The sequence below is a fragment of the Abrus precatorius genome, unplaced genomic scaffold (genome assembly GCF_003935025.1).
Source record: "Abrus precatorius isolate BTA unplaced genomic scaffold, Abrus_2018 Scaffold9, whole genome shotgun sequence".
In the NCBI taxonomy this organism is placed as follows: Eukaryota; Viridiplantae; Streptophyta; class Magnoliopsida; order Fabales; family Fabaceae; genus Abrus; species Abrus precatorius.
In genome coordinates, this window is record NW_020874439.1 from 23335571 (window position 1) to 23362839 (window position 27269).

The following is a 27269-nucleotide window of genomic DNA, read 5'->3' on the forward strand; positions in this document are numbered from 1 at the left end:
TGGAAGTATATAAAGACGTTTTTAGGTATTTCCTTTTCAAATTTACTTAATTAAATGGTACGTAGTACATTTTTTTATTTTTTGTTTATTTGAAAAGGGAAGAAACCTGACCCAAAATATATAATCAAATGTTGTAAAGTCTACACTTCAAAACAGCCAAAACAAATTAAAATGGGTGTTTTTTCTATTTCTATCCATTTGATTTTGGCCAATGGGTCATCAATGTGTTGTGTGAGAATTGCTATGTTGACAATAATGTTATAGGTTCAGATCATTAGGATCATGAAAAGGCATTGGCTTCAGTCTCAGCTCGAACTAGGCTAGCATACAAACCACTTTGAAAGGAAGCCATGAGAGTGTCATGGCTCCCATGCTCCACCACTTCCCCATCTCTCATAACTGCGATCTTGTCAACTTCTCTGATTGTTGAAAGCCGGTGAGCAACTATTATCGTTGTTGCCTCTTCGGAAACATTCTTGAGGGCATCTTGGACGTGCTTCTCTGATTCCAAGTCCAAGGCACTGCTTGCTTCATCCAGTAGAAGCACCCTTGATTTCTTCAATATGGCCCTTGCTATAGCAATTCTTTGTTTTTGACCACCGGATAACTGGACCCCGCTTTCACCAACCTAGTGTAGAGAAAATGAGAAAATAAATCATATGATTTGCTAACAAAAGAGTGCTGTAAAATTCATGTAAAAAGTGATGCATCGTAAATGAGTACATAATCTGTGCAACGTTACATACCTAAGTTGTTTAGAGTAAGTTTTTATTAGAAATTGTATCATTTAATAATATCAAAACATTAAATTACGTTGAATTTTTGTATTTTTCAATGAAAACTTATTATAACTTCTTAACTTGTACAATGTTTTACAGCTTAGAAAAATAAAATAAATAAATCTAGAGTAAAAAATGTAGCACAACTAGTTATGAATATGATTTAGAGTAGTGCTACATACCTGGGTTTCGTAACCCTGAGGAAGGCCACTGATGAACTTGTGGATGTAAGCCTCTTCTGCAGCTGCTTCAATTTCAGCCCATGAAGCATTTGGGTCCCCAAATGCAATATTGTCCCTTATGCTACCAGCAAACAGTGCAGGTTCTTGACCCACCAAAGCTACTTGCCTCCTTAACCACTTAACATCAATCTCCCTCAAATCTAACCCACTCATCATCACCTTTCCTTGGTCTGGATCATAGAACCTCTGAGTCAACCATACGACAGTTGACTTTCCTGATCCACTTGGTCCCACCAAGGCCACTGTGCTTCCACCTTTGACCTTTAAACAGAAATCCCTCAACACAGTCATCTCAGGCCTAGAGGGGTATGCAAATGTCACCATCTTAAATTCTAAGTTGAAAGGCTTTGATCTTTCTACTTTCCTACCCTTTTTTCTATCACTGCCAATTAGTGGCCTACGATTTATGATATCTTGAACTGCAGGAATTGCTGTAGCAGCCATAGAAGTATCCGGTGCCAAACCAGCTAGTTGTCCCACAGAAAATGAGCTCAAAACAAGAATGAGAAAAATCTTGGAAATGTCTCCAAACTTTGCGTGGTCATGTTCTACAAGGTAGGAACCATACCAAAGAGTACAGGTGTATGCTCCATACATGGCACCTTGAAAGAACCCAAATGTAAGACCTTGAATTTGTGAACTTTTGAATGATTGTCTCCTAGGTTCTGACAGGGCTCTATCAAAGGACTTAACTATTTGTTCCTGAGCAGAAAATGTAGTAACTGTCCTTATGTTTGACACTGCACCAGAAGCAATATTGCTAGCTCTTGCATAAGAGTTGTTATCAACTCGTGGTCCAACATTTATGATCAAGCTTATGTAGCTTGCACCAAGAGTCAAGGGAGTTACAGCAGCTGCCACAAGGGTTAGTCTCCAGTTAAAAACAAAGGACACACCAAGGCCAACAGCAGCTGAACTCAATCCCATAAGAAGGACTGAGAATCTGTCACCAAGCACTGATCGAAAGCTAACACAGTCTAATGAGAGCCTTGACACCAACACTCCAGTGGAGTTTTCTTCAAAATCAAACCACCCAGGTTCTTGTTTCAGTATGGATTGAAACAAGAGGTTTCTAACCCTTTGTGTTAACTTTGTTCCAGCCCAGCCACACAAACCTTGTTGTCCTGTCATGGAAAGTATACAACCAAATCCAAGGCCAACAAGTGCTAGACAAAGGTGCCCAACATCTCTTTTCATCTTATGAGTGTCATTGTCAAAGTATACTCCAAGAGATATGCCTAAAACCAATGGGAAAAGGGACAGAAAAGCACCTGCAAACATTCCCATAAGAAATCCTGAAAATAGAATCACTATCTCCGGCTTTTGCAATTTCCACACCTCAGAAAGTCTGTATTTTCTTGACTTTTTGTTTTCATTATCAACCAAGTCTTCTTGTTTCTCCTCCTTCTGTGTAGATTTTAAGTTTTTAGGCATTGTGATATCACCTACATATCTTGATCCTGATAATGCATTAATAGATTTATCATAGATGGATAAATCATTGCCTTTTTTCATGCCATTTTCTTTAGAGAGAGGTTTTGAAATGGCTTCAGTAGCAAGCTTGACAAGGTTGAAATAAGCTCCAGCTTTGCTCATAAGCTGGCGATGGTCACCAATCTCTGTGACAGAACCATGTTCAAGAACCACAATGGAATGAGCATTCTTAACTGTTGCTATCCTGTGAGCAATTACAATGGTTGTTCGGCCTGCAGAAATCTTGTCAATGGCCCGTTGCACTGCTGACTCTGATTCAGCATCAAGAGCACTAGTAGGTTCATCTAAAAGAAGGATTTTTGGATCTTTGATCATTGCTCGTGCCAATGCAATTCTCTGCTTTTGACCTCCTGATAGTTTTGTACCCCTGTCTCCAACCTGCATACAAAATAGTACTTTCAAAGTAAGAGTCAAACCATACATTCTTTCGATAGAAAGGAAGAACGAAAGAAAGCAAGCAAGGAAAAGAAGAGAGGAAAGAAAACAGGAAAGAAACAAGAGAAAGAAGAAAGAAATAAAACAAGAGAGGAAGAAAGGAGAAAAGAAAAGAAGAAAGCAAGAAAGAAAGAAAAGAAGAAAGAAAGAAGAAAAGGAAGAAAGAAAAGAAAGGAGGAAAGAAAACAAGAAAGAAAGGAAGCAAAGAGTAAAGAAAACAGGAAAAGGAAAGCAAGAAAGAAAAGAAAAAAAATACAAGAATGAAATAAGAGAAAGAAGAAAGAAAACCAGAAAGAATGGAAGAAAGCAAGTAAAGAAAACAAGAAAGGAAGAAAAATGATCAAGAAAGAAACAAGGTAAAGAAGGAAGAACAGGAAGAAATAAAGAAAGCAAGGGAGAAAAGAAAAGAAGAAACCAAAAAGAAAACAAGAAAGAAAGAACCAAACAACAAAGGAAGAACAAAAAGAAGTAAGAGAAAAAAAGAGGAAAGATGATAAAAAAGAAAAAAGGAAGGAAAAAAAGAAAAATAGAAAAGAAGGGAGGAAAGAAAACAAGAAAGAAAGCAAGAAGGAAAGATAAAGAAGGTAAAGAAGATTGAAAAAAGGAAGCAAGAAAGAAGATAAAGAAGAAAGAAAGCAAGAAGGAAAAATAGAATAGAAAACAAGGGAAGAAAGGAAGAAAGAAAAGAAGAAAAGGAAGCTAAGGAAAAGAAAGAAAGAAAGAATGGAAGGAAGGAAGAAAAAATCAAGAAAGGAAAAAAATAAGAGAGAAAAGTGTTAGTAGGTGGCTCAGTTTGTCAAATTTTGTAGGCAGCAACTTTGTTTTTTTTCAACTTTGTAGGCACCGGCATTCAAAATCTGTAGGCATTGAATTTTGCATTTGGTAGGCACCGAATTGCTACAGTAATTGTTGAAAAACTTTACAAAATTTTGCCTATAAATACCCAGTGTAAGAATGAATGAAGAACATACGGAAATCGATCATTCACTGATCAGAAGAAGAAATTTGAGAGTGTTATTTTGTAGCTCTTATTCCATTCTGAGAGAGTATTTATTGAGAGAAAAAATAGAGTGATTTATTACTCTTTATCCTCATAATTTTAGAGGACTTTTTGTACTCTCCCTTTTACATAGTGGAATTATTTTGCTCGTCGTTTTCTGTGGGTTTTTTCTCCGATTTGGAGTTTTTCCCACGTTCAAATTTTGTCTCCATTATTCTCTTACTTCTCTTTATTTCCAATTAAATTCGATCCAGTCTTCCGCATTGACTTGATACCCCAACAAGTGGTATCAGAGTAGTTATTTAATTGGAAATGTCTACTGTTACAAAATTTGACATTGAGAAGTTTGATGGCAAGATTAGCTTTTCTATTTGAAAAGTCAAAATGAGAGCCGTTCTCACTCAGAACGGATTAAAGAAAGCTTTAGATGGAAAGTTAAAAAAACCGGCTTCCATGACCGATGAGCAATGGGATGAGTTGGATGAAAAGGCGCTTTCAGCAATCCAACTTTGCTTGTCCAAGGAGGTTCTACGTGAAGTGGCCGATGTAACCACCGCTGCGGAATTGTGGTTAAGGTTGGAAACTTTGTATATGACTAAAAGCCTCGCCAACAAGCTTCGTCTCAAGGAGCGATTATATACGTTCCGTATGATAGAAGGTACTCCCATTCAATCTCATCTTGATGAGTTTAATTCTATTATTATGGATCTGCAAAATATCGATATTAAAATCGATGATGAAGATAAAGCTGTTTTGTTGGTTGTCTCTTTACCTTCTACCTACAAACACTTCAAAGAAATTATGTTGTATGGTAATAATGATACCTTATCCTTTGAAGATGTTAAATCTAATTTATTGTCCAAAGAAAAATTTGATCTTAAAATTCATTTTGAGGACAAGGGTGAGGGTCTAAGTGTTAGAGGTAGAACTCAAGTCAAAGGAAGTACTAGTCACAAAAAGAGTAGATCCAAATCTAGGGGACGAAAATCCAACATTACCTGTCGTTATTGCAAAAAATATGGGCATGATATTTCTGATTGTTTTATCTTAAAGAAAAAAGAAGAAAATAAACAAAAGAAAGAAAAAGGTAAACAACCTGTTGAAGCTGCTAATATTGAGACTGATTCTGATGGAGATGTTATGGCATCTGTTGTCTCTTTTGACAAGAGAAGCAAAAATAAGTGGCTTCTTGACTCTGCATGCATATACCATATGTGTGCTTATAGGGATCTATTTACCACTTTTGAACCAATTAATGGTGGTATTGTCTTAATGGCTAATGATACCCAATGCAAAGTTGAAGGAATAGGTACTATTCAGATCAAGGCTCATGATGGTGTTGTCAGGACTCTGACTAATATTCGCTTTATTCCTGAATTAAAGCGGAATCTTATCTCTCTTGGCACCCTTGAATCTCTTGGGTGCAAGTTTTCATCTGAAGGTGGAGTCCTAAAGGTATCAAAAGGTGTCCTTGTCTTGTTGAAAGGTAACCGAGTTGGTACTTTATATTTCTTGCAAGGTTCTGTTGTGACAGGTTCAGCAGCTGTATCTTCTTCTATGCTTGATAATGATGTCACCAAATTATGGCACATGCGCTTGGGCCATATGAGTGAAAAAGGCATGCATCTTTTGAGTAAGCAAGGTCTCCTTGGTAATCAAGGTATCGGTAAGTTAGAGTTTTGTGAACATTGTGTCTTTGGGAAACAGAAAAAAGTAAGTTTCTCTACTGCAACTCACCGTACAAAGGGTATTCTTGATTATATTCATTCTGACCTCTAGGGGCTTTCTAAAGTTCCCTCTTATGGAGGACGTCATTATATGATGACTATTATTGATGATTTTTCTTGCAAAGTTTGGGTTTATTTTCTCAGGTATAAAAGTGAGACCTTCCCCACTTTTAAGAAGTGGAAAACTCTTGTTGAAACCCAGACAGGGAGAAAAATTAAGAAGCTCAGAACGGATAATGGATTGGAGTTCTGTGACGGTGAATTTAATGAGTTCTGCGCAAATCATGGAATTGCTAGACATAAAACCATTCCAAGAACACCCCAGCAAAATGGTGTTGCAGAACGAATGAAAGGGACTCTACTTGAGAGAGCTCGTTGTATGCTCTCAAATGCTGGGTTATGGCATCGACGTGAATTTTGGGCTGAGGCAATATCAACTGCTTGTTACTTGGTTAATCGTTCTCCACACTCGTCACTTAATTTCAAAATTCCAGAAGAAATTTGGTCAGGTAATCCTGTTGATTATTCCAATTTGAGAATCTTTGGATGTCCTGCTTATACACATGTCAATGATGGCAAATTAGCGCCAAGAGCTGTTAAGTGCATATTTCTTGGTTATGCATCTGAATCTAAAGGATATCGTTTATAGAATCCTAAGTCACAAAAATTAATTCTCAGTAGAGATGTGACTTTTAATGAGGATGCTTTATTATCTTCTGGAAAACAAACTTCTGTGATTTCTTCTACTAGTACTAATAATCTGCAGGGTACTAGCGAGAAGGTGGAGTTGAAGTTGAAATCTACAACTCCTAATGTTGATGTTCCATCTTTTTCTATCAATGAGTCTAGCGCTGATATTTGTGGTAATGATGATGTTGATGAGATTACCACTTCTCCAATTCAGCCGCAGGAAGAGGAGTATTCCATTACCCAAAACATACCAATAAGAACGATTACTAAGCCAGCTAGATATGCAAATTATGCTTGTGATGATAATTTAATTGCATATGCATTATCTGTTGCACTAGAAATAAATGACGACATTGAACCAGCCAGTTATACTGAGGCTGTTTCTTGTGCTGATTCTTCAAAATGGCTAGTGGCTATGAATGAAGAAATTGAAAGTCTTCATAAGAATGGTACTTGGAGTTTAACAGAACTTCCCAAAGGCAAACGGCCTTTGAAATGCAAATGGGTCTATAAGAAGAAAGACGGCATTCCCGGGGTTGAAGATCCTAGATGCAAGGCACGATTGGTTGTTAAAGGCTTCAGTCAAAAGGAAGGTATTGACTTTAATGAGATTTTCTCACCTGTTGTTCGTCATACCTCCATACGTGTTTTGCTTGCTTTTGTTGCTTTATTTGACTTGGAATTGGAGCAACTTGATGTTAAGACAGCTTTTCTGCATGGAGAGTTGGAAGAGGAAATTTATATGGAGCAACCTGAGGGATTTATTGTTCCTGATAAGGAGCATCTTGTCTGCCGATTGAAGAAATCTTTATATGGACTCAAACAAGCTCCGAGACAATGGTACAAAAGGTTTGATTCCTTCATGATTGGGCAAGGTTATTCCAGAAGTCAATATGACGACTGTATTTATTTTCAAAAACTTCCTGATGAATCTTACATATACTTGTTACTATATGTTGATGATATGTTGATTGCATCACGTGACAAGTCTCTGATCAGGAAATTGAAAACTCAACTCAATAATGAGTTTGAAATGAAAGAATTGGGTGCAGCTAAGAAGATTCTTGGTATGGAGATTTGTAGGAGTCGTCAAGCTGGTAAATTGTTTCTATCTCAACAAAAATACGTTGAGAAAGTGCTTGACAGGTTTAATATGTCTAATTGCAAATTTATTTTTACTCCACTTGCTGCACATTTCAAGTTATCATCTGACCTTTGTCCTGAGACAGAGGAAGACATGGAACATATGTCACGCGTTCCTTATGCTAGTGTTGTTGGCAGTCTTATGTATGCTATGGTATGCACTAGACCTGATTTAGCATATGCCGTTAGCATGGTGAGTCGGCATATGCATAATCCTAGAAAGGATCATTGGAGTGCTGTAAAATGGATTTTTCGGTATCTCAAAGGTACTTCTGATATTGGCTTGGTATTCGATAGAAATCATGCAACAACTGAAGTTACAGGTTTTGTTGATTCGGATAATGGTGACGATCTTGACAAAAGAAGATCTCTTTCTAGTTACATATTTACTCTCTGTAACTGTGCTATTAGTTGGAAAGCTCAGCTTCAGTCTCTTCCATCATTATCTACGACTGAAGCTGAATATGTTGCAGCAACAGAGGGTGTGAAAGAGGCTCTTTGGCTTAAAGGTCTGATTAATGAACTTGGTCTTACACAAGATGTTCTTACTATGTTTTGTGATAGTCAGAGTGCTATTTACTTGACCAAGAATAACCGCTACCATGATAGGACAAAACATATTGATGTGAGACATAATTTTATTCGAGAAATTGTTGCTAAGGGTGAAGTCATGGTTCAGAAGATTCATACATCTGAGAATCCAGCTGATATGCTTACTAAGCCTCTTCCAAAGGCCAAGTTCCAACATTGCTTGGACTTGGTTGGTCTCTACAGCACTTGAACGCCCTTCGGGGTTTAAACAACGTCGAGCAATTTATCAAAACTGATCCAAGGTGGAGATTATTAGTAGGTGGCTCAGTTTGTCAAATTTTGTAGGCAGCAACTTTGTTTTTTTTCAACTTGGTAGGCACCGGCATTCAAAATCTGTAGGCATTGAATTTTGCATTTGGTAGGCACCGAATTGCTACAGTAATTGTTGAAAAACTTTACAAAATTTTGCCTATAAATACCCAGTGTAAGAATGAATGAAGAACATACGGAAATCAATCATTCACTGATCAGAAGAAGAAATTTGAGAGTGTTATTTTGTAGCTCTTATTCCATTCTGAGAGAGTATTTATTGAGAGAAAAAATAGAGTGATTTATTACTCTTTATCCTCATAATTTTAGAGGATTTTTTGTACTCTCCCTTTTACATAGTGGAATTATTTTGCTCGTCGTTGTCCGTGGGTTTTTTCTCCAATTTGGAGTTTTTCCCACGTTAAAATTTTGTCTCCATTATTCTCTTACTTCTCTTTATTTCCAATTAAATTCGATCCAGTCTTCCGCATTGACTTGATACCCCAACAAAAAGAAAGGAAGCAAGTAAGAAAGAAAAGAAGAGAGGAAAGAAATAAGAGAAAGAAGAAGGAGAACAGGAAAAAAAAACAAGAAAAAAAGAAAAGGAGAAAGAAAAAATGATCAAGAAAGAAACAAGGTAAAGAAGGAAGAATGGAAAAAAAGAAAGGAAGCAAGGAAAAAAGAAAAGAAGACAGCAAAAAAGAAAACAAGAAAGAAGAGAAGGAAGAATGGAAGTAAAACAGAAAAGGAAGAAAGAACAAGAAGCAAGAAAAAAAGAAAAACAGAAAAGGGACAAAAGAAAACAAGAAAGAAAGAATGCAAACAAGGAAGTAAGAAAGAAAGGAAGGGAAGGAAAAAAAGAAAAGAAGGAAAGAAAACAAGAAAAAATGAAGAAAGAAATGGAGCAAGTAAGAAAAATAAAAAAAGAAAGGAAACATGAAAGAAAGAAATATATATAGGAAGACAATCAAGAAAGAAAGAAAGGAGAAATATGTTTTTGGTTGGTAATTGCACCTGTGTGTCATAGCTTAGTGGTAGGCTAGAGATGAAGTTGTGAGCATCAGCAGCAATGCAAGCAGCAATTGCCTCTTTCTCGGTGGCATTATCTTTTCCCATCATCACGTTTTCTAGTATACTTGTGGCAAAGAGAACTGGCTCCTGACCAACCATCCCAATCTGATCACGTAGCCATTTTACTTGCAATGTCCTCAAATCATGACCATCCAAGGTAATAATGCCTGCAAAGATATTGAAACACAATGAAGTTAGGAGCATAACTAACTCTGCTTAGCCTTCACAAGATCTTTTGTAAATCATCATATTGTTCTTTAGGTATATGCTTACCTTCAATAGGGTCATAAAACCTCTCTATGAGAGCAAAGACAGTGGACTTGCCCCCTCCACTTGCACCAACCAATGCCACAGTCTTTGAAGATTGTATTACCAAATTAAGGGAATGAAGTATCAAAGAATCAGGCCGAGAAGGGTATGCAAAACTAACACTTTTCAACTCAATCCTTCCACGAACAGAAGAAAGCCTCCTACCCTCTGGGTTATAGGGATCAATCTCAGGGATTCTCTCTATAATAAAGAATACACGACTTGCTGCAACAGTCCCTTGTGCAAATTGTGCAAAATATGAAAGTGCCAGTGCCAAGCCTCTGTCAATTAAAATATAAATATATAAACTTTTGAGTTAAACATAGAAAGTCCATGTAGTCATTAATAAACTACTTAAAGAATCATTTCTTTGTATAAAAGTATAGTTAATTTTTTTTGCTTCCAAATTATATATATATTCAACTAAGTTAAAGAGAGAAGAAACCACACCTTCCCCCAACATTGACACCAAAGAAACAAGCAATAGCTGAACCTCCTTCAAGTTCATTCCTAGCAATTAAGAGAGAGCCATACCAGAAAGCCAATGCCCATGTTGAATATGTTACTAAATAGATCACACCCATGCCTATACCCTTAGCAAAACCAAGTTTTGCTCCTATTGGTACTGATTTTTGCAATAATTCAGAATATTTTTCAGCCAATTGGCTTTCTGCCACAAATGAAAACACTGTCCTAATTGAACTAATGGCCTGCTCCGCAATGCTACCAGCTTTCCTATAAGAAGCCTTTAGCCAAAAATAATGAACAAAATGTTAAGACATAAAACATCAAATTTAATAAATGATACATAATTGTTTGTATCTTTATCTTACTTCCTCTTTTGCTGCTAGACCACCATAAAGTGCTTTGTAAGCCATACCACAAAACATTGTCAACGGAGTGACTGAGAATACTGCTAGAGAGACTTTCCATGATCTTCTAAACCCAACTACGTACCCAAATATGAATGTAAATATATGATGAACGAAGTGGGCCATCTGCAGTGACAAACAAAAAAAAGCATTTATGGATTAGTCTCAACCAAATGTTGAGCACATAACTTGTTAGCTTAGATCTCTATGTTCAGAAGACTTTGAAACATGCTGAATTAAATAACAGTGGAGTTTCAAGCACACAGTATTTACATAATGATCAATGACTGTTAACTCACAATAGTATCCATGAAAAATATGGTAATGGATGCACATGAACTAAAAATTGGAATGACAATTATCATGCTTAAATTAGGAGAAAAAGTTGTTGTGGGAATGTTGTTCAAACTAATTGAGAAGAGAGGAATACATGGACATGTTGTCAATTCAAAATGATGTAATACTTTGTTATTAAATTAATGTACGGGTCTTTAATAGATCCTTATAATTTGAAAATTATAATTCAATTCCTAAATTTTTTTATTTGAAAAATCAAGCCCCACTTTTATTATATTATAAGGATTTATTTTAAAACTCAAATAATAGTTGGTTTAAGTTTTCAAATAGCTCTCTATTATTAGATAATGATTAATGAGGTCTCAATGTTGTGAACAAGTAAGAATTTGTTTAAAAAATTTTAAAAGTCTTGAGATCTAATTCTAAGTTTTTAAAATATATGAATTTATTTGAGAATTTAGTAACCTTTTAGGGATTTTTGGAATAGTTTAAATTTATTTTATAGCTAAAATTATAAAAATATGAGTTTAAAAATTGAAGAGAAAAACATTTAAAATTGTGTGAAAAATATACATAAATAAATTAAGTAAATCTATAAAATGTAAACTAAAATATATAATTTTAATCTAAACTATAACGAGAGATCAATTTACTTGAATTAAGAATATCTATAATATGGTGTAATTTCATCTCTTAATGGGGTGGGCATTTTAAATTATATATATAAAGTATAAAATGATACACATAATTTTTTAAGAGAAAATAAACTAAAAGATTAAGCAATTATAAAAGAATTGATAAGTATTATTCTAAATTCAACAAAATTGAAAAAGAATTTTTATAGACTAAAGGTCAATTAGAAGTAATATTGTGCTCTTCCATGCATGGCTTTATATTTGTTCAAAATCTCCAGATCAAAAGTCAAACTATTTTGTTAATTATATTAATTAATGCAGTGTAGCCAAGTAATTTTGACAGCAAAATAAGAGAAACAATAATATTAACCTTCTCTCCCAAAACTTCTTGAATTTGTGCAACATCACTAGCAATTCCGTGCATAATATCACCAGTGTTGCCCTGTTTCAAATAGATATGAAAAATTAGAATTAAGTAAATAGCATAAGATAACACTAATAATAATAATTAAGAATATATTTTTTTAAAGAGTTTTGTTAATCTTAATCCTAATAGTTAAGAATAAATATTTATTAATAGTAAAAAAATTTAGAAAGAGAAGTATTTATTATATTTTTATAACTTCAATATAATAACTATGTATTTTTTTAATAAAATTTTTTATTTATAGATATTTAAACTCGACCCTAAAAACTGATATTAATAAAAAAATTAAAAATAAAACTAATAAAATTATAATTATTTAAATAATACACATATAAATTATTAACATTAATTTTATAAAATTTAAATTTAACTTATTCAAACGATCAAGTTTAACTTAAAAATTTAAGGTTTATTGAACATTTATCAAGTCAAATTCAAATAAATAATGAGAAACTCGACTCATTAAATTCTTACCTATCATGTCATGCTTTAAGGATATAATCTTAAAAATATGTTTATGCAGTATAAGTTTTGAAAGGTTTTTCTTTTAAAAAAACTTTTACTCTGTGAAACTAAAAAAGTAAATTTATTTTTAAAAATATTAATTAAGCACACCTCTAAGTTCCATAACTCCCTTTCCCCCTTCCAAAATAAAAGGGCCTACCATTTATGTTTCTCCAAATATGTGATTATGTCATGATTACAAAATGTTTGATTGGATTTATTATTAAGAAGAAATTATAGGCAAGAAGATATTTTTTGAAAATTTTGAGGTTAAACTAAAAGGTAGAACCCCATTTGTGTTATCATAAGTAAATGGAATTCTAGCAACCAAAAAGATTAAAAGGCAAAGCAACTAGAGAACTACCATATGAAAGAGGTGTGTGATATTCATGGTGTATGCTAATGGCTTGGTCTTGTTTATTTGTAAATGGCCCCCACAACAATCCAGTATATTTGGATCCGAGGGTCCATACTCCATCATAGTGGTTATTTGGGACCATGATTCATCTCAAATAAACAGAAGCTGATCATATTTTTGAAAAATTAGTTAGTTATCTCTCAAACTCAATAGATAGCATTACATTTTATTATATACTATGGAGCCATCATTTGAATGGTAGGTGGTATAGATGCATGCACTGACCAATACCATTTTTTTGAGGATGTTGATTTTCATACCAAAATTGATCTTCACCTTGGATCGCTTTTGATTTGCCTTGATGCTATTTGTCCTTTTTGATCCAGTTGTATGAACAGCTAGAATAATTATTCTGTAAGCATTGATTTGTGATTTGAGAGTCAAGGACATTATAATCTACACTTTGAGACCCTTCATCATAGCTTTGTTCCCTAAATTCAAATAAGAGATTGCAATGCATTTATAAGATTTTAAGGAAAAATTACACTCTAGATCTATTCATATCTACTTTATTCATGGTCTATGAAAGTGGATCCCTGATTCATTATTAAAAAATTATAATAAAAATTAGGGATGGCAATAGGTAAAGTACCCAATGGGTACCCGCAAAATTTATCCACAATGAGTAGGGTATTTACCCGCTATACAGGTACGGGTATGGGTGTGGGTAAAAACCCGCAAATTTTAATGGGGATGGGTGCGGGTATGGGTATCTAAGTACCCACCCCGCCCCATACCCGCATATATATATATATATGCTTGAACTTTATTCTACAATTATGCATTGAATTTTTGTATTATTATATTACTTATGTGAAGTTATATAAGATTAATATAAAAATATAGTTAATAATAAAGCAAACCAAAAAATTTATTTTGGTTTATATTTTTAATAGAAAAATTTATTTACTATTTTATATAATTTAATTAGGCTAACACAATTTAATTATTACATAGTTAATATAAGATTGACTTTTTTTAAAATATTATTTATATATGACACACATAAAATATTTTTTACACAAATATTTTTGTTAATAAAATCATATTGATGTTTAAATCATAAAGTGAATGATAAATAATAAATATATTATAAATATTTTATACATTTTACAATCACCTACTATTACCATAAACTTATTATTTATTAATAATATTTAAATTTTTTTTTTATATTTTAATTTAAAATAATATTTTTCTATATAACATATTTATTACAAGCACAATTATAATCTATTGAATCTAAATAATATTATTCTTACTATTAATTCACATTCAAAGAAGTTTTTGAAAAGATATAAATATAAAAAGTTATTGTTAATTTTTATTTGTTAATTTTTTAAAGATAAAAAAGTATAATTTTTTAATATACACGTATATTTCTTTATTATAAAATTTTATTGTAACTATTTATCTTTTATTTAATTTCTTTTTTTTTAAATTTATATACATTATAAATATTTAATTCACTAAAATATTTTTTCAAAAATTTATATTTTTGATAAAATACTTTCGTATAGTATATGAGTTAAAAAATACTAGTATTAATATATATATATATATATATATTAATTATATTATATTATTTTAATTAAATCTATTATTTTTCTTACAATTTCAAATTCAAAAGTTAAAAAAAATATTTTATGTATCAACTTTCTGTTATTAGTATTGAACTTCTCTACTTTAACTCTATTCTCATTCTTAATGTCTGTCTCACTAAAACTTAATAACTATAAAATGTTATTCATTAGAGTTAGTTGTTAATGCCGTCACAAAAGGTTACTAAGTGATCCCACGTGAAGGGACAACCATTGTATAGATTTATTTCGTTGTCGTTTTGCATAATATCACCAGTGTTAATCTCTGTATCAAAAAAACTTATGTCCTGTCGAAGAACTGCTCTAAGATATTCAGTTCTGATCCTTTGAGCAGATCGCTCCCCAACTAACCTCCAACATGCGATCTCTGCCAATTTCAGTGATCATTAAAAATTATTATAACACCCCTCTAATATAGGGCAAGAGTTTACTCAAGTGAAACTCTTGGTATTTGTGAAAAACTAAAACTAAAAATGAAAATAATAAATATATATTATTAAATCCTACTTAAATTATCAAGATTAAAGAAAAGATATATATAACTTTTTTAAGTGATCATATCATAATCAATCAACTATTAATCTTGATATAAAATTATATGATTCAAATTTAGAGTTCTGAAAATTGCTTTCACTGAACACATCTCGTGTGTGTATACATAATGTCTTAATCTCCTTACGTAAATATGCTCCAACAATCACAACAGCAGCAAGCCCGGCCATATATATGCATATCTGAAAATTACAATTGGAAGAGGAAAAAATGAAAATATCCTTCAACATGCAAATGTTTGACCAAGCAAAAAGAGAGTAAGAAATACTCAGTACCTTCTCTACATCCTTCATCGGGACTTCGTCCTTGTCAGCTCCTGCAATCTTATTTATCAATTCTCCGAAAAGATAAGAATACCAAGGAAGTGATCCTCCATTTATGAGAGCACCTAAACAGCCCACAAACACAAGCACCAAATCCCACTTAGTTGAGTACCTAAACAAGCTCAACAACCCAACTGTCTTTGGAGGCCTTGCATCTTCCTCTTCCATATCCTCCTCACCTTCTTCATCATATCCTGAAAACTTTTCAATGTCATGGTGACTATAACCACCACCACCTCCATAAAGTTGGCTACCAGATTTGCTACCATATGATGGTGATCCATGATCACCAACAAAATAATTCCCACCATGAGCATGTTTAACATATGGTAATTCAAGATCATGATCATTCCTATAAGGTGAAATAATAGGTTCATCTGTTATGCTATAATCTATCATTCCAAGCTCATCTTCCTCAGCCAAAGGACTACTCTTATCTTCTCTACCACTCCTCTCTTGAGTGATACCCAGTTTTGATAACCCATGAGGCTGGCTATGCTGATCAAAGTAACTACGATCATTCACATTGTCCCTAGCAACATAACTCCGAAGTTCAACTCTACCATAGCTAGAATGTTCATAAGAAGGGTTCGTGGGGCCTCTAAACCTACTTGTTTGAGAAAGGTAATAGTCATTGGCTGATTGGCGAAACACACGACTGCGATCATAAGGGGAGCTAGTTGGCCATGGACTCAGAATAGAACCAAAGTTTGTGCTATACTCATGCAACCCAGTGGCGTCGAACTTCCATGAAACCTCTTCTTGCCATGAATTGTCATCATCTGAAGCAAAGGGTGTGGTAAGAACTTTGTTGCGGCTAGCTCTTCTGGATCTGGAAGTGGCATTGCTTTGAGAGCTGGATGGTATGAAAGAGCCTGAACCAGACACACTACGATAACTCACTGGTGTTGGATAGTGTCGTGTGTGGTGGCTTGTGTAGTGATCACCCTCAAAGGAAGAAGAATCAGCCATGCGACTATAGAAACTAGCTTTGATGAGAAGAAGCAGTGTGGGAGGAATGAAACGGGCCGGGTAAAGGAAAAATAAGAGTTTTAACTTTGTGATTAGTTGTCCATTGAGATTAGTCCAATGTGTCAAACAACATAGCTCGTTCCGCTCATGTTTTCAAGCATAGCCGGACAACAGATTGAACAAAACACCAACACATAAAGGGTCTTTGGTCTCTGTGGCTCACGTAATGAACCAATGGTATATACTATAAAAAGGGTCTATTTTATTGTTTCGTTTGGGAATATATTGAGCCTATAATAATGCTGTGCATGGACGGCATCTTGCAAAGGTTAAGTTGCCGGCCGAACATAGTCAATACTGGCTTGCCATTGTTTGCAATTCTTGTTTGGAGGATAATGTGTAGATTCAAGTGACTTGTGTGTGTATGTTTATTGTAATGTCAAGTCAACCTCCCTCTGTCTCTCTCTCTCTCTCCTAATCTAAACAAAAACTAACAGGAACTATCCATTTGTCATGTAGACATGATCTCGTAACTACAAGAATATGTTGTGTCATCATCTCTTGACTTGAGCTCATTATATCTTGCACTCCTTGAATAGGTAATAATGGGTATGTTGTCATTTAATTAAGAAGTAAAAGAATTAACCAAGTTTGAAAGGAATGTTTCAGGAGAAAAAGAAAAGGAACAAACAAAGAGTAACCATTAAAGAGTTAAATTGTAAAACCGGAACTTCCAAAGCATAGTGTTATTCTCAAGGCCATAAATACATAAAGGACGGTAAATTTTATTGTAGGTTTCACACGATGCGAGCATACTTGAAGGGTGAAATAACAGTATAATACGTTTAATCCAAGAAAATCAAATAACCAGATCGCTTATTGTTTCTAAGAATTTTAGTTTAGAAAATTATTATATTAAGATACATTTAATATTTATGATCTTTGAATATTTGTTTTTATCTATATTTGTACCTTGTTCGGCAACTACATATTGAATTTTTGTATTATTATGCTACTTATGTGAAGTTATATAAACATATTTTTCTTTATAAATATTTTTTCTCAAACAAGCGCGGATAATGGGTACAAGACGGGTATGCGGGTACCCAGAGGGTACGGGTACGGGGATTAATATTCATACCCACGCGGGTATGGGGCCAGGTATGGGTATTTTTTTAAAACGCGGGTATGGGGATGGGTACTGTAGTACCCTACCCATTGCCATCCCTAATAAAAATAAACTTTCAGCTACGAAATCCGTGATGCTTAACTTCAGTTTAATCAATTCTTTTGGGTTCATTATATTCCACAAAATGTTTGTGATTCACCCTTTTATGAATAAATGTTTATTTTCGTCTCTAACAAAAATTACTTGTCTCAATTTAACAAGTTTTATCTTAATTATTTAAGTTCAAACTTGACCTAATCAAGGCATGAATATATGATGCTTGATTTGGTGATATAATAAATTAATTTTAACATCATATATTAGATAAATTAAAAAATTAATAAGTATACAATTAAAATTTAAATACATTTTACAGTATACATTTTAAAAAATAAATAATATCGATATAAATATAATACTGTATAATATAAAATATTATCTACATTAAGAAGTCTTATTATTAATAGATAAGTAATATAAAAAAAAGCATAAAAATTTAAAGAATACAAGACATTAGGTTGGGTTGGAATGTATCAAAAAATGATTTTGAATTTATCTTCAAAGTACACTATATTTAATTTTTTTAACTGCAAACCAATAAAACATAACAGAGTCCAACTGAATTAATAGGACAAAACGAGTCATGAACAGCTATAATTAGTGATATTATAGACATAATAAGTTATCCATTTGATAGTCACCTCAGTAAAATTTACAACATCTTCACTATGATTTTAGAAGATATTCTTCTTTTAATTTGAGCTATTTGTCTTCATTATAGACAGAAAGCTTCGATGATGTATATTATTGAGGAAATTCTAACATAAGAACACTTTCAAGAACATCTTTGCCTAATTGGCAAATTGGCACAAATGCATGTGCACTATTCTAAATTATGTGAGAGAAGTTACAATAAGTGCCTACATTTTTTTTACTGGTTTTACGAATCAACGTCAGAATCCAACGCTTTTTAGTTACGGGTTTTCTTGACATCATCAATCAAACTGTTAAAAGTGTGATCAAGTAGAAATTGAAGACGTGGTCTCATCAAATTAACTCAATTTATTTGCAGAGCTGATTAAATATAATTTCGGTGTCCCTCTAACATTCAACATTTGTCTACAATGTTAAAATTTATGATTAAATAAAGTATACTGGGCACAAAATATACAACACTGAATATGATTGGGGAGCCATAAAAATCCAAACAGAGATTAGGCATAGTATTAGAGTCATGAGATCAATTTTGACCAAGAAGAATTTTAACTTATAAGAAAAGTAGTCATTCGTAATAGTGATTAATGTTTTAAGATTAGCCTAACTTAATGGCAAGTAATCTCTTAACGTTGTGTTGAATATATTTGCAGCGAATAACACTTTAATATATTGTGTACGGATAGAATAACGTAGGGATTTGACTCTTGAGACACGAGATATATATTTTAGAAGATAAAGTAGAACTGTTAAATTAAAAAATCAATGACATATTTTAATAATTTCTCATTATTTGTTATTTTATTTACTTGATCTATCAATAATTATGACTTTGTACAAATGTGTCTTTGACATTAGAGGTCAGATGTACGGTAAAAGATACCAGCTCTACACTCATTTGACGAAGCCAGTTTATATCTGTGGTATAGAATGCTTATAGAGAGAAGCGTTTTCAAATGATGATGAATCAATGTACTTAATAGAAGGATGAATAATAGAAACAAGTAAAGAATTGAACTAAAATGCAATCCATCAGATTGCATATCGAATATGTACAATGTATCAAAGTAGAGCTATCAATGATGATATGATCCCTGATACTCATAACTTAGAATGGTGTTACACATCATAAGTGATACATCTGCTGCAAAGAGATTAAATTATTAAGCACATACTCCTTTTTTTCTTGCTTGTTTTGGGAGGCAGCAATCCCACTAAGTTAACTGTAACAATTAAGGGATAATAGCAACTAAACACATACAAAGTCTTCATTCACAGAAAGGCTAATGAAATTGGAATCTAACCCTTAACCTAATTATCCCTCCCTCACTCACTCACTCACTCACTGTCACTATTATTGTTATGATGGTTGTTATTGTTGTTGTTGGGGGTGGTGGTGCTATGGTGATTGCTAGGGTTACCACCTTTTCTCTCCAGCTTGAGCTGCGAAATCTCCAACTGAGTCTTCATGAAAAACTGCATTCTCTGCAACTCCAAATCCTTAGCGAATTTCATCCTCTGCTTCTCCATCTCCACCACCTGCTGCAGCTTCGAACTCTCAGCTTGTTCATAAGCTTCTCCAAACTTGAGAATCGCCTGCGTCAATTCCCTAACCGCACTTCCCCAACCTTTTCCTTTTTTTCCACCTTCCTTTCCCTTCACGGCGTTTGAATTCATCACTCTCGGCCTCTTCCTCTCGTAACTCTCCGGCGGAAAACTGTCGCTCGACACCGGAGACGGCGGTTCTCTTTCCGACGAATCGGAATCCACCGGAGGAGCGCGCCGCCGGAACTGAATCTTCTGGTTCTTTAACTGAACCTGTTGCGGTTGTTGCTGCTGTTGCTTTTGAGGATGGAACTGATTCGCGCCGCCTCGACCTCCTACGGGAATCGCTAACGGAACTTTCTGCAGCGGCAAATTACTGTTTCCGACGGCGCTGGTGCCGGCGGCGCCGGGGATCTTGGCGGTGGGACCGATCAACTGGTCCAATCTCTCGAAGAACGGCCATTTACTAGTTGCGCCGGCGGCGATCTTCGCTTTCTCCGATTTGTACTTCTTTTTCACGGTGTCGATCCGGTTCTTACACTGGATGTCGGTCTTCGGTGCCTTGGTGTAATCCTCTCTGCCGCTCACGATCTCCGCCACCTCCTTCCAGTGCTTCTGCTTCAGATTTCCTCTGCTAAGTTCTAGATACCTCTCTCCCCACGCGTCGATCAGCACTGCCGTCGCGCCTTCGCTCCAACAATCCTCCCTTCCCCCTCCTCCGCCGCCGTTTCCCTTCGGCTGCTGCTGAATCGGAAGCGCTAATGCCAAGCTGTTCGGCGCCGGCTGCGTCTGCGGCGCCGGAGCCGCTACCGTCACCGTAATCCGACCGTTGGCCCTCGGCGAAGAAGCCGGGGATCCGCTCGCCGGCGACGGATGCGACTGGATCTCGTCGTCGTCGTCCATAACCTCCTCGCCGCCGATCTACCGCGAAAATTCGCAGAAACGAATAGGGAGAAAGAAAGCAGTTAGAGAGAGAGAGAGAAAGAGAAAACGAAGTTAGGGTTTTTATTTATTTTATTTTTTATTTTTATTTTGGCCGGCGAGAATATATCGACGCCTTTTCGTGCTTTGTATTTGTTCGTTTTTATGATTTAATTTTTTAAAAATTGGGAAAAAATTGTTTTCGAACCTTTTTTGGGGTTTCGTTTGGATGGATTGACGGAATGGGGTGAGTTGACGGTGACCGTCGACACGTGGGGAGAGGGCAGAGGAATGATGGATGACGTGGAAGAGTGTGATTGGAGGGTAGCGAAACTCCGTCACCGGCTCAGTTGGTGGACCTTCTCTGTTATTATCTGGTGTCACTGCCCTGGTTGGTTCACGAGTTTGACGATAAACACAACACTAACCTGCTTCCGCGGTCTCCGGCGATATACCCAATTTACCCTCTTCATTTATTATCCCCCTTTTTTGTGATAAATATATTTCTTTTTAATATACTCCGAAAATTTGCAGATTATGGAGCGATTTTGAAGATATTGAGAATGGGGATTGTTAATTAATTTGAATTTTTATTTTTGTTGAGAATTGGAGAGGAAGGGTAAAACAGGGAAGATTGGTAAATGGGTGAATGAAGGAGAGATGACGTAGAGGAACAGCTTTTTATGCTGTTTTAGTTTTGCCTGTTTAGAGGCGTGACGTCAAGTTGTTTCCCGTTATGTAATTTGTATGTGTGCCTAAGTATGGTGTGCAGTTTCTTCCTCTTCCCCACCTCCTCTCCTCTGTTACAAACTTACAATACATGAGAATTTGAGAATCAGACTTTCAAGTTTATACACGGTGTCATTCTGTATCCAAACACCCCGATAATTATATAAAAACATAAGAGATAAAAATCAAAAATCAAAAATCAAACCCCAAAACATTTCAAAACTAATAGACTCCTGAAATTATTAAAATAATAACACACATATGGAGATGCGGGGTATCGAACCCCGTGCCTCTCGCATGCAGAGCGAGCGCTCTACCGTTTGAGCTACATCCCCATATTGCTTTGGGTAGTGTATTCTTTCTAATACCTTTGTTTGGCTCGGCATCGCCTCATATATATTATTTTGCTTTGTTCTCATTATCAAGACTTATATAGCTTATTCAAATTTCTCCTTTTTTATACATGTAATAAACTTATTATTAACATGAGAATACTTTTTTATTACCAAAAAAAGAACAATAAACATAGATCATTATATCTTATTTGAATTGTTAAAATTAAGAGATAACTGCATATAGCTTTTTTTTTTACAAATACAAAGAAAAATTGATTTTTGTCAGAAAAAATATAATAAGAACACAATTTTACGATTTTTAATCAAGTTTTATGTAATTTTTAATGAAATTTATTATTTTTAATTTATATATATGTATGAATGTATGAAATCATATCAAATGAGAAAATTTTTTCTATAAAAAAATCTCATATTAAATCTTACTATGAATATTTAAGGTTAAAATATAAAATTCTTATGACCTTTTTTTTTTCAAAATCCATACAATTTATAAAATTCATCATTTGAATTTAATCAATTCATAATATTAACTATCTACGCATATTGTATGGTATAAATTTATTACTTTTATTCTTATATATAAAATAACTTTCTTTCTAACTACTTTTTCTCTATATATAATATTCAGTTCCATGATGAAATATAGTGCATTACCAAATTATATACATTTGAACCATGTTAAAAAAATCTCCACTGAATAGGTATAAGAAAGCAAAGGCATAAAGCTCAATTTTATATTTCTTATGATTATATTAATTGCATAATTCAATAGTTAAAAGAACACCTAAAAAAAATAATTTGAACTATAAAACATGTATAGTTTAAAATTTTTGGAAAAGTATCTGTTTATTGACTTAATTTCATTAGCTAAGAAAATTGGTGATTACGATAGAAACTATAACTGTTATTATTATTGTGAAAAATATGTTTTATTTTCTTAAGAGACACTAGATATATATTCTCACTCATTTTAAAACATTACACTCCTATCTGTCAAAAATAAAATGTGATTACAGAAGTCTGGATTGTGTTGTTACAGTGTGTGGATCAATTCAAACGCAGACAAATTAGAATGTCCAGCATGCACCGTGAAAACACCAATAAAGGGAATGCCTTGACCTCGTAGAATTTTAGGGTAGTTATATAAACCAGTAAAAAAAAATACTACCATTAAGGCTCTAATATACTCTCTTAAATATATTTTTTATTATTAATTAAAATATATTAAAAATTATAAAAATTATGTAGACTTTATCTTTAATTTAATAATTCCTATTCATACTTTTAGAATTTTTAATAAAGTTTAATTAATAAATAAAATTACATAATAGAGTATATTTCTAGAACACTCCTTAAAACAAAATGGCTTAGCTCATTCAATACCCCATCTACATCTACAAAAGAGACACATTTTCTGGTGCACTCCGCCCAATTTATCATGGCTCATAAAAAAAAGGTCCTTCGTAATCATCGATTCTATAATTCATAAGGTATTAGTTGTTGCAGCTAAATCGTTATATATAATCTAAATGACACGAACCATTTAACATCTAACTTATTATAATATAGCAAAAAATCATTTTTCTAGTTCAGTGCTTCCCTAAATAAGTGGCCATGGCTTCTGTTCTGTCCACTTCATCAATTCCATTGGCTATCATTTCCTTCAATTCTGGCTTCAAAACAACAACCACATGCCAAATGAAGAACCCATCTCCAATTGTAAGACATGCACTCTACTTCATCAAAACAAGTTTCTATGTTGAAAGGGTTAAGGTAACCCATCAATGGTTCATATATGTAAATATCATTTGTTTCCTTATGCAGGCAAGCACTAGGTTTGGTGGGCTAAAATTTGTGAATAAAATCCCGTTCAAAAAGTCATGTGCACTCTCTTGTGGCGTTAGCACTAGAATCTCTTGCTCCATTGTAATAATTTCACCACTTTCTCATATTAAATACTTCTATGTCAATATTGGTTTTCTCTAATGTGTTCCATCTTTTGGCTGAAGGCTAAACCAGAAACTTTGCAAATTGTCCAAAACACCATTGCAAAGCAACTTTCGATTGATGAAACCACCGTGACTCCCCAGACTAAATTTTCGGATTTGGGTGCTGATTCTCTGGACATTGTGAGGCTTCTGATTCTAGCAATTCTTTTAATTTTATCTTTATGATATAAAGTAATTGATTTTTTCTTAAAGACACGTAACGAAAACTTCTATATAATATATTTTTATTAAAAATTATAAAATATTATATAATTTAATGTATCGAGAATATTAAATATTATTATTTTGATAAAAATTTATTATTTATCAATTTTTTATTATATGTCTCTAAACAAAGTGCATTGTCGTATGTTTTGGAATGCATGTTTTTTTATCAGGTTGAAATCATGATGGCTTTGGAAGAGAAATTTGGCATTTCCATTGGAGATGGTGGAGCTGAGAACATCTCTACCGTTAAAGATGCTGCTAATCTGATTGAAAAGGTAAAGACTGCTTCAACCTAGGCCAAGCTACATGCTGTTACACCATGGCTTTGATCACTGCCCTTCAGATTTTGACCAAATTTGATATATAACTCTTAGTTTCTAATGGATTGTCATAACCACATTTGTTTCTTACATCCCTCAAATGAAAATTACTCTTTAGTCTTTGTATTGAATCAATTGATTGCTTGATGTAATAAATTTTCATGTAACGATTATCTACTTGAGTTAACAGCTAATAATACATGCATAACCTTTGAATTATCCATGCATGAAAAGATCGTTCATTGAAATTTCTTATAATTAAAATGAGCATTACTTAGGTCCTAAATGGAAAAACAAAATATGGAAGAATCACCTTAAACACAGACTTTCAAGCTTCATTGAGTTGCATTGTTAGAAAGTTTATGGAGCAGAATTCATATTTACAACAGCCAAAAACTTGGAAAAATAAAAACAAAACGATATATACAAACATAGAGAAGCTGCTTTCTACTCCTTTTAACCTCATAATCCCATGAAGCATTTGACTCAATCAGCTGCGGAAGACCTGCATTGTTTGAGCCATTTTATTTGTAGGTACTCATATATACATATACAATATTTCATATACTATATAATATACATAATAATAATAGTAACAAGATGCCATATATGTGATGCGTAGCCGTGTGTACAGAAAAAGTAATCCCTCTGCCTATGCCGAATTTGATTAAAATTTGAAAGCAAATTATTAAACATCTCAGTTCCCCTCTCAATAGCGATCCAAAGCGCTCATAATCACCCTGCAAAGTGCAAACCATAAAGAAAGAAGAAAAGTTAGTCACAACAAATGCAAAGGGCATGTGTGTCATCTCACATCACAAGGGATAGAAATTATAAATCAAAAGTAAAAATTAGAGAACCAATCGTAAATTGTCGGACTTCTATTCTCGGCGTTCTCCACAGTTTCTGCTAATGATTTTCTCCCTGTCAACTTCTTGAAATCACTGCCTGGCGTCTCCGCTGCAATTTTTTTTAAAAAATAAATTATTATGTTATAAAATATGACAAAAAATTAATAATAATTTTTTTTACATGATATTATAGATAGAGCTGAAGTACACTTAGGGATAAGTATACGGGTCAACTCGGTCCAAGTTAACTATGTACCAATAGACTCAAGAAATTAATGGCTAGTTAGTATATCGGTTCGTTTAACAAAAGAAGAAAAAGGAATACTTGATCAAACTCAAGTTCATGGTCAACTTTTTAAGGCTACCGTCGCAGACATGACATATCCTCTTTGTAGACACTAGTATCATTCTAAACTAGTGTCAAACATATCAAGGTAACCTAATTGTTGCCTAACACAATGCACAACCATTTTTTATCAAATTCAGCTAGTTCTCACAGCTATATATTAATATGTACAGTAATTGAATATATTTAAAAGATAGAGCAACAAAAAGAGAATCAAAGAGTGAGTTTTACAAACTTTGATAATATCTGTTTTATTTTTAATTATGAAAACATCACTTAATTTTATTTTATTATTTTGTATACAAATATAAAAATAGTAAAACAAATAAAATAAAAGAAAATTCAAACCAAACATCTATAATCATAAATATTATTTTTAGTGAACTAACCTCTTGTGTTAGGGATATATAAACCCCCATTATGTTGTGTTAAAACAGGAATAAAAAAAAATCACAAAAGTTGATGAAAATAGAACAAACAAAAAAAGCATTCAGAATATCACAATGCTATGAGATTATGCATCTTTCGTTAAATTAACATAAGAAGGTTCTGCTTGTTTGTCTTATCCTATCATGCAAACCAAATAAACAACCTAGTACAAACAACACAACAAACGAAAATATTCTGAAAAACCAAACAACAACGTTAAAGGAGAGAGAGAGAAAGAGAGGTTACAAGTTAAAGGGGTGCGAGGGGTGACAGGCACAGAAGGAGAAGCAGGATCAGGAGTAGTGGTGCTTCTGAAACCGGACTGGGTCCGAACAATGGTGATGCTGCGACTTATCGGAATTTCCTCCGCCATCGGTAACCGGAGTGCGGCGCCGCCGGAGAATGAGTTGTACTTGCGGAGCTTGCCCAGACCCGTTTCCGGTGTGGGCCCGGCCAACGTTTCGTCCCAAAGCTTGTGAAGAAAACCCATCATATATTCTTATAAATATTTATATATGTGTGTGTTTACTTCTTGTAATTTCAAAATAAAGAACAAAGATGGATGGGAACGAAACGACAGAGAGAAGGAGACGAAGAAACAAAATTTGTTCTATTTTTATTTTTATTTTTATTTTTTGTGTGCGTTTGGTGAGAGTGTTGGGATACTTATAATGAGAGAAAGAGAAGGATGAGGATGATGACTTGATAAGGTTAATTGAATTATTGACAGCTTAGTTTGTAAACTTAGCTCCACCGGCTAATATGGCTTTCTTTCCAGCCGTTAAATTTATTTAATTTTGCTCTTTCCTATATTTTATCTTCTATATATATATATTGGCTCTTCCTAAACTTGCACTTTAATTGCAAATCTAGAAGCTCAATTTTGCATTTTTATATTCATGACTATTCTCATCTTTCTTTCTTTTTTTTTTTAATTTCCGCTATGCATGTCAAGAATTGAATTCTAGTGTTGCCATGTTTTTGACGATGAAATAATAAATCTCTTGAGAGACGTGTAGCATGTGTTAATTATAGTTATTGACTTTATCACATGTATTTCCAAAGCATGTGAATGAGAGAAACAAAACAGAATCTATATGCTATGGTTTGAAAGTTGAAATTTGAAGAAATGGAGCTTGCAACTTCTGAAGGGGATTTTGATATATGGTTTCGAATAATTTTAGACTGAAGAAAAAATGATTAATTAATAATAAGTTTAGGATAAATTAATAGTGAAATAAGTGAGCCGAAGAAGAGACGAGCTTAGCAAGCCTTGCAATTAGGATCCAAAAATATTGGAAAGAGGTTAAAAATAAAAAAGACTGAGTCAGGGAAAAATGGAA

The 27269-nt window shown here is 33.7% G+C and overlaps 4 protein-coding genes and 1 non-coding gene across 6 annotated transcripts; 1 reads left to right on the forward strand and 4 right to left on the reverse strand.

Annotated features, from left to right (window-relative positions):
- Window positions 1-280: 280 nt before the first annotated feature.
- On the reverse strand, window positions 281-16331 carry LOC113851498 (ABC transporter B family member 19-like). The gene is made up of 10 exons (XM_027481995.1): window positions 15312-16331; window positions 15164-15218; window positions 14746-14851; window positions 11905-11974; window positions 10564-10728; window positions 10181-10476; window positions 9695-10011; window positions 9365-9588; window positions 962-2893; window positions 281-628 (listed from the first exon to the last, which is right to left on the reverse strand). The coding sequence occupies exons 1-10, from the start codon at window positions 16329-16331 to the stop codon at window positions 281-283; spliced, it is 4533 nt and encodes a 1510-aa protein (XP_027337796.1).
- A 2980-nt stretch (window positions 16332-19311) lies between these two features.
- Window positions 19312-20993, reverse strand: LOC113850007 (trihelix transcription factor ASIL2-like). The gene is made up of 2 exons (XM_027480303.1): window positions 20888-20993; window positions 19312-20679 (listed from the first exon to the last, which is right to left on the reverse strand). The coding sequence occupies exon 2, from the start codon at window positions 20659-20661 to the stop codon at window positions 19552-19554; it is 1110 nt and encodes a 369-aa protein (XP_027336104.1). The 5' UTR covers window positions 20662-20679; window positions 20888-20993; the 3' UTR covers window positions 19312-19551.
- A 677-nt stretch (window positions 20994-21670) lies between these two features.
- Window positions 21671-21743, reverse strand: TRNAA-UGC. The gene has a single exon. It is a non-coding gene; the product is annotated as a tRNA-Ala (tRNA).
- Window positions 21744-23378: 1635 nt separating this feature from the next.
- LOC113851051 (acyl carrier protein-like) lies at window positions 23379-24276 on the forward strand. The gene is made up of 3 exons (XM_027481539.1): window positions 23379-23537; window positions 23774-23893; window positions 24151-24276. The coding sequence occupies exons 1-3, from the start codon at window positions 23379-23381 to the stop codon at window positions 24274-24276; spliced, it is 405 nt and encodes a 134-aa protein (XP_027337340.1).
- A 341-nt stretch (window positions 24277-24617) lies between these two features.
- On the reverse strand, window positions 24618-26567 carry LOC113851382 (dormancy-associated protein homolog 4). Of its 2 annotated transcripts, none has more exons than XM_027481846.1 (3): window positions 26173-26567; window positions 25161-25260; window positions 24618-25040 (listed from the first exon to the last, which is right to left on the reverse strand). In XM_027481846.1, the coding sequence occupies exons 1-3, from the start codon at window positions 26417-26419 to the stop codon at window positions 25010-25012; spliced, it is 378 nt and encodes a 125-aa protein (XP_027337647.1). In that variant the 5' UTR covers window positions 26420-26567; the 3' UTR covers window positions 24618-25009. The 2 variants fall into 2 exon arrangements, with proteins under 2 accessions (XP_027337647.1, XP_027337648.1); XM_027481847.1 differs by having other exon boundaries at window positions 24619-25040; window positions 25180-25260.
- Between the last annotated feature and the right edge of the window lie 702 nt (window positions 26568-27269).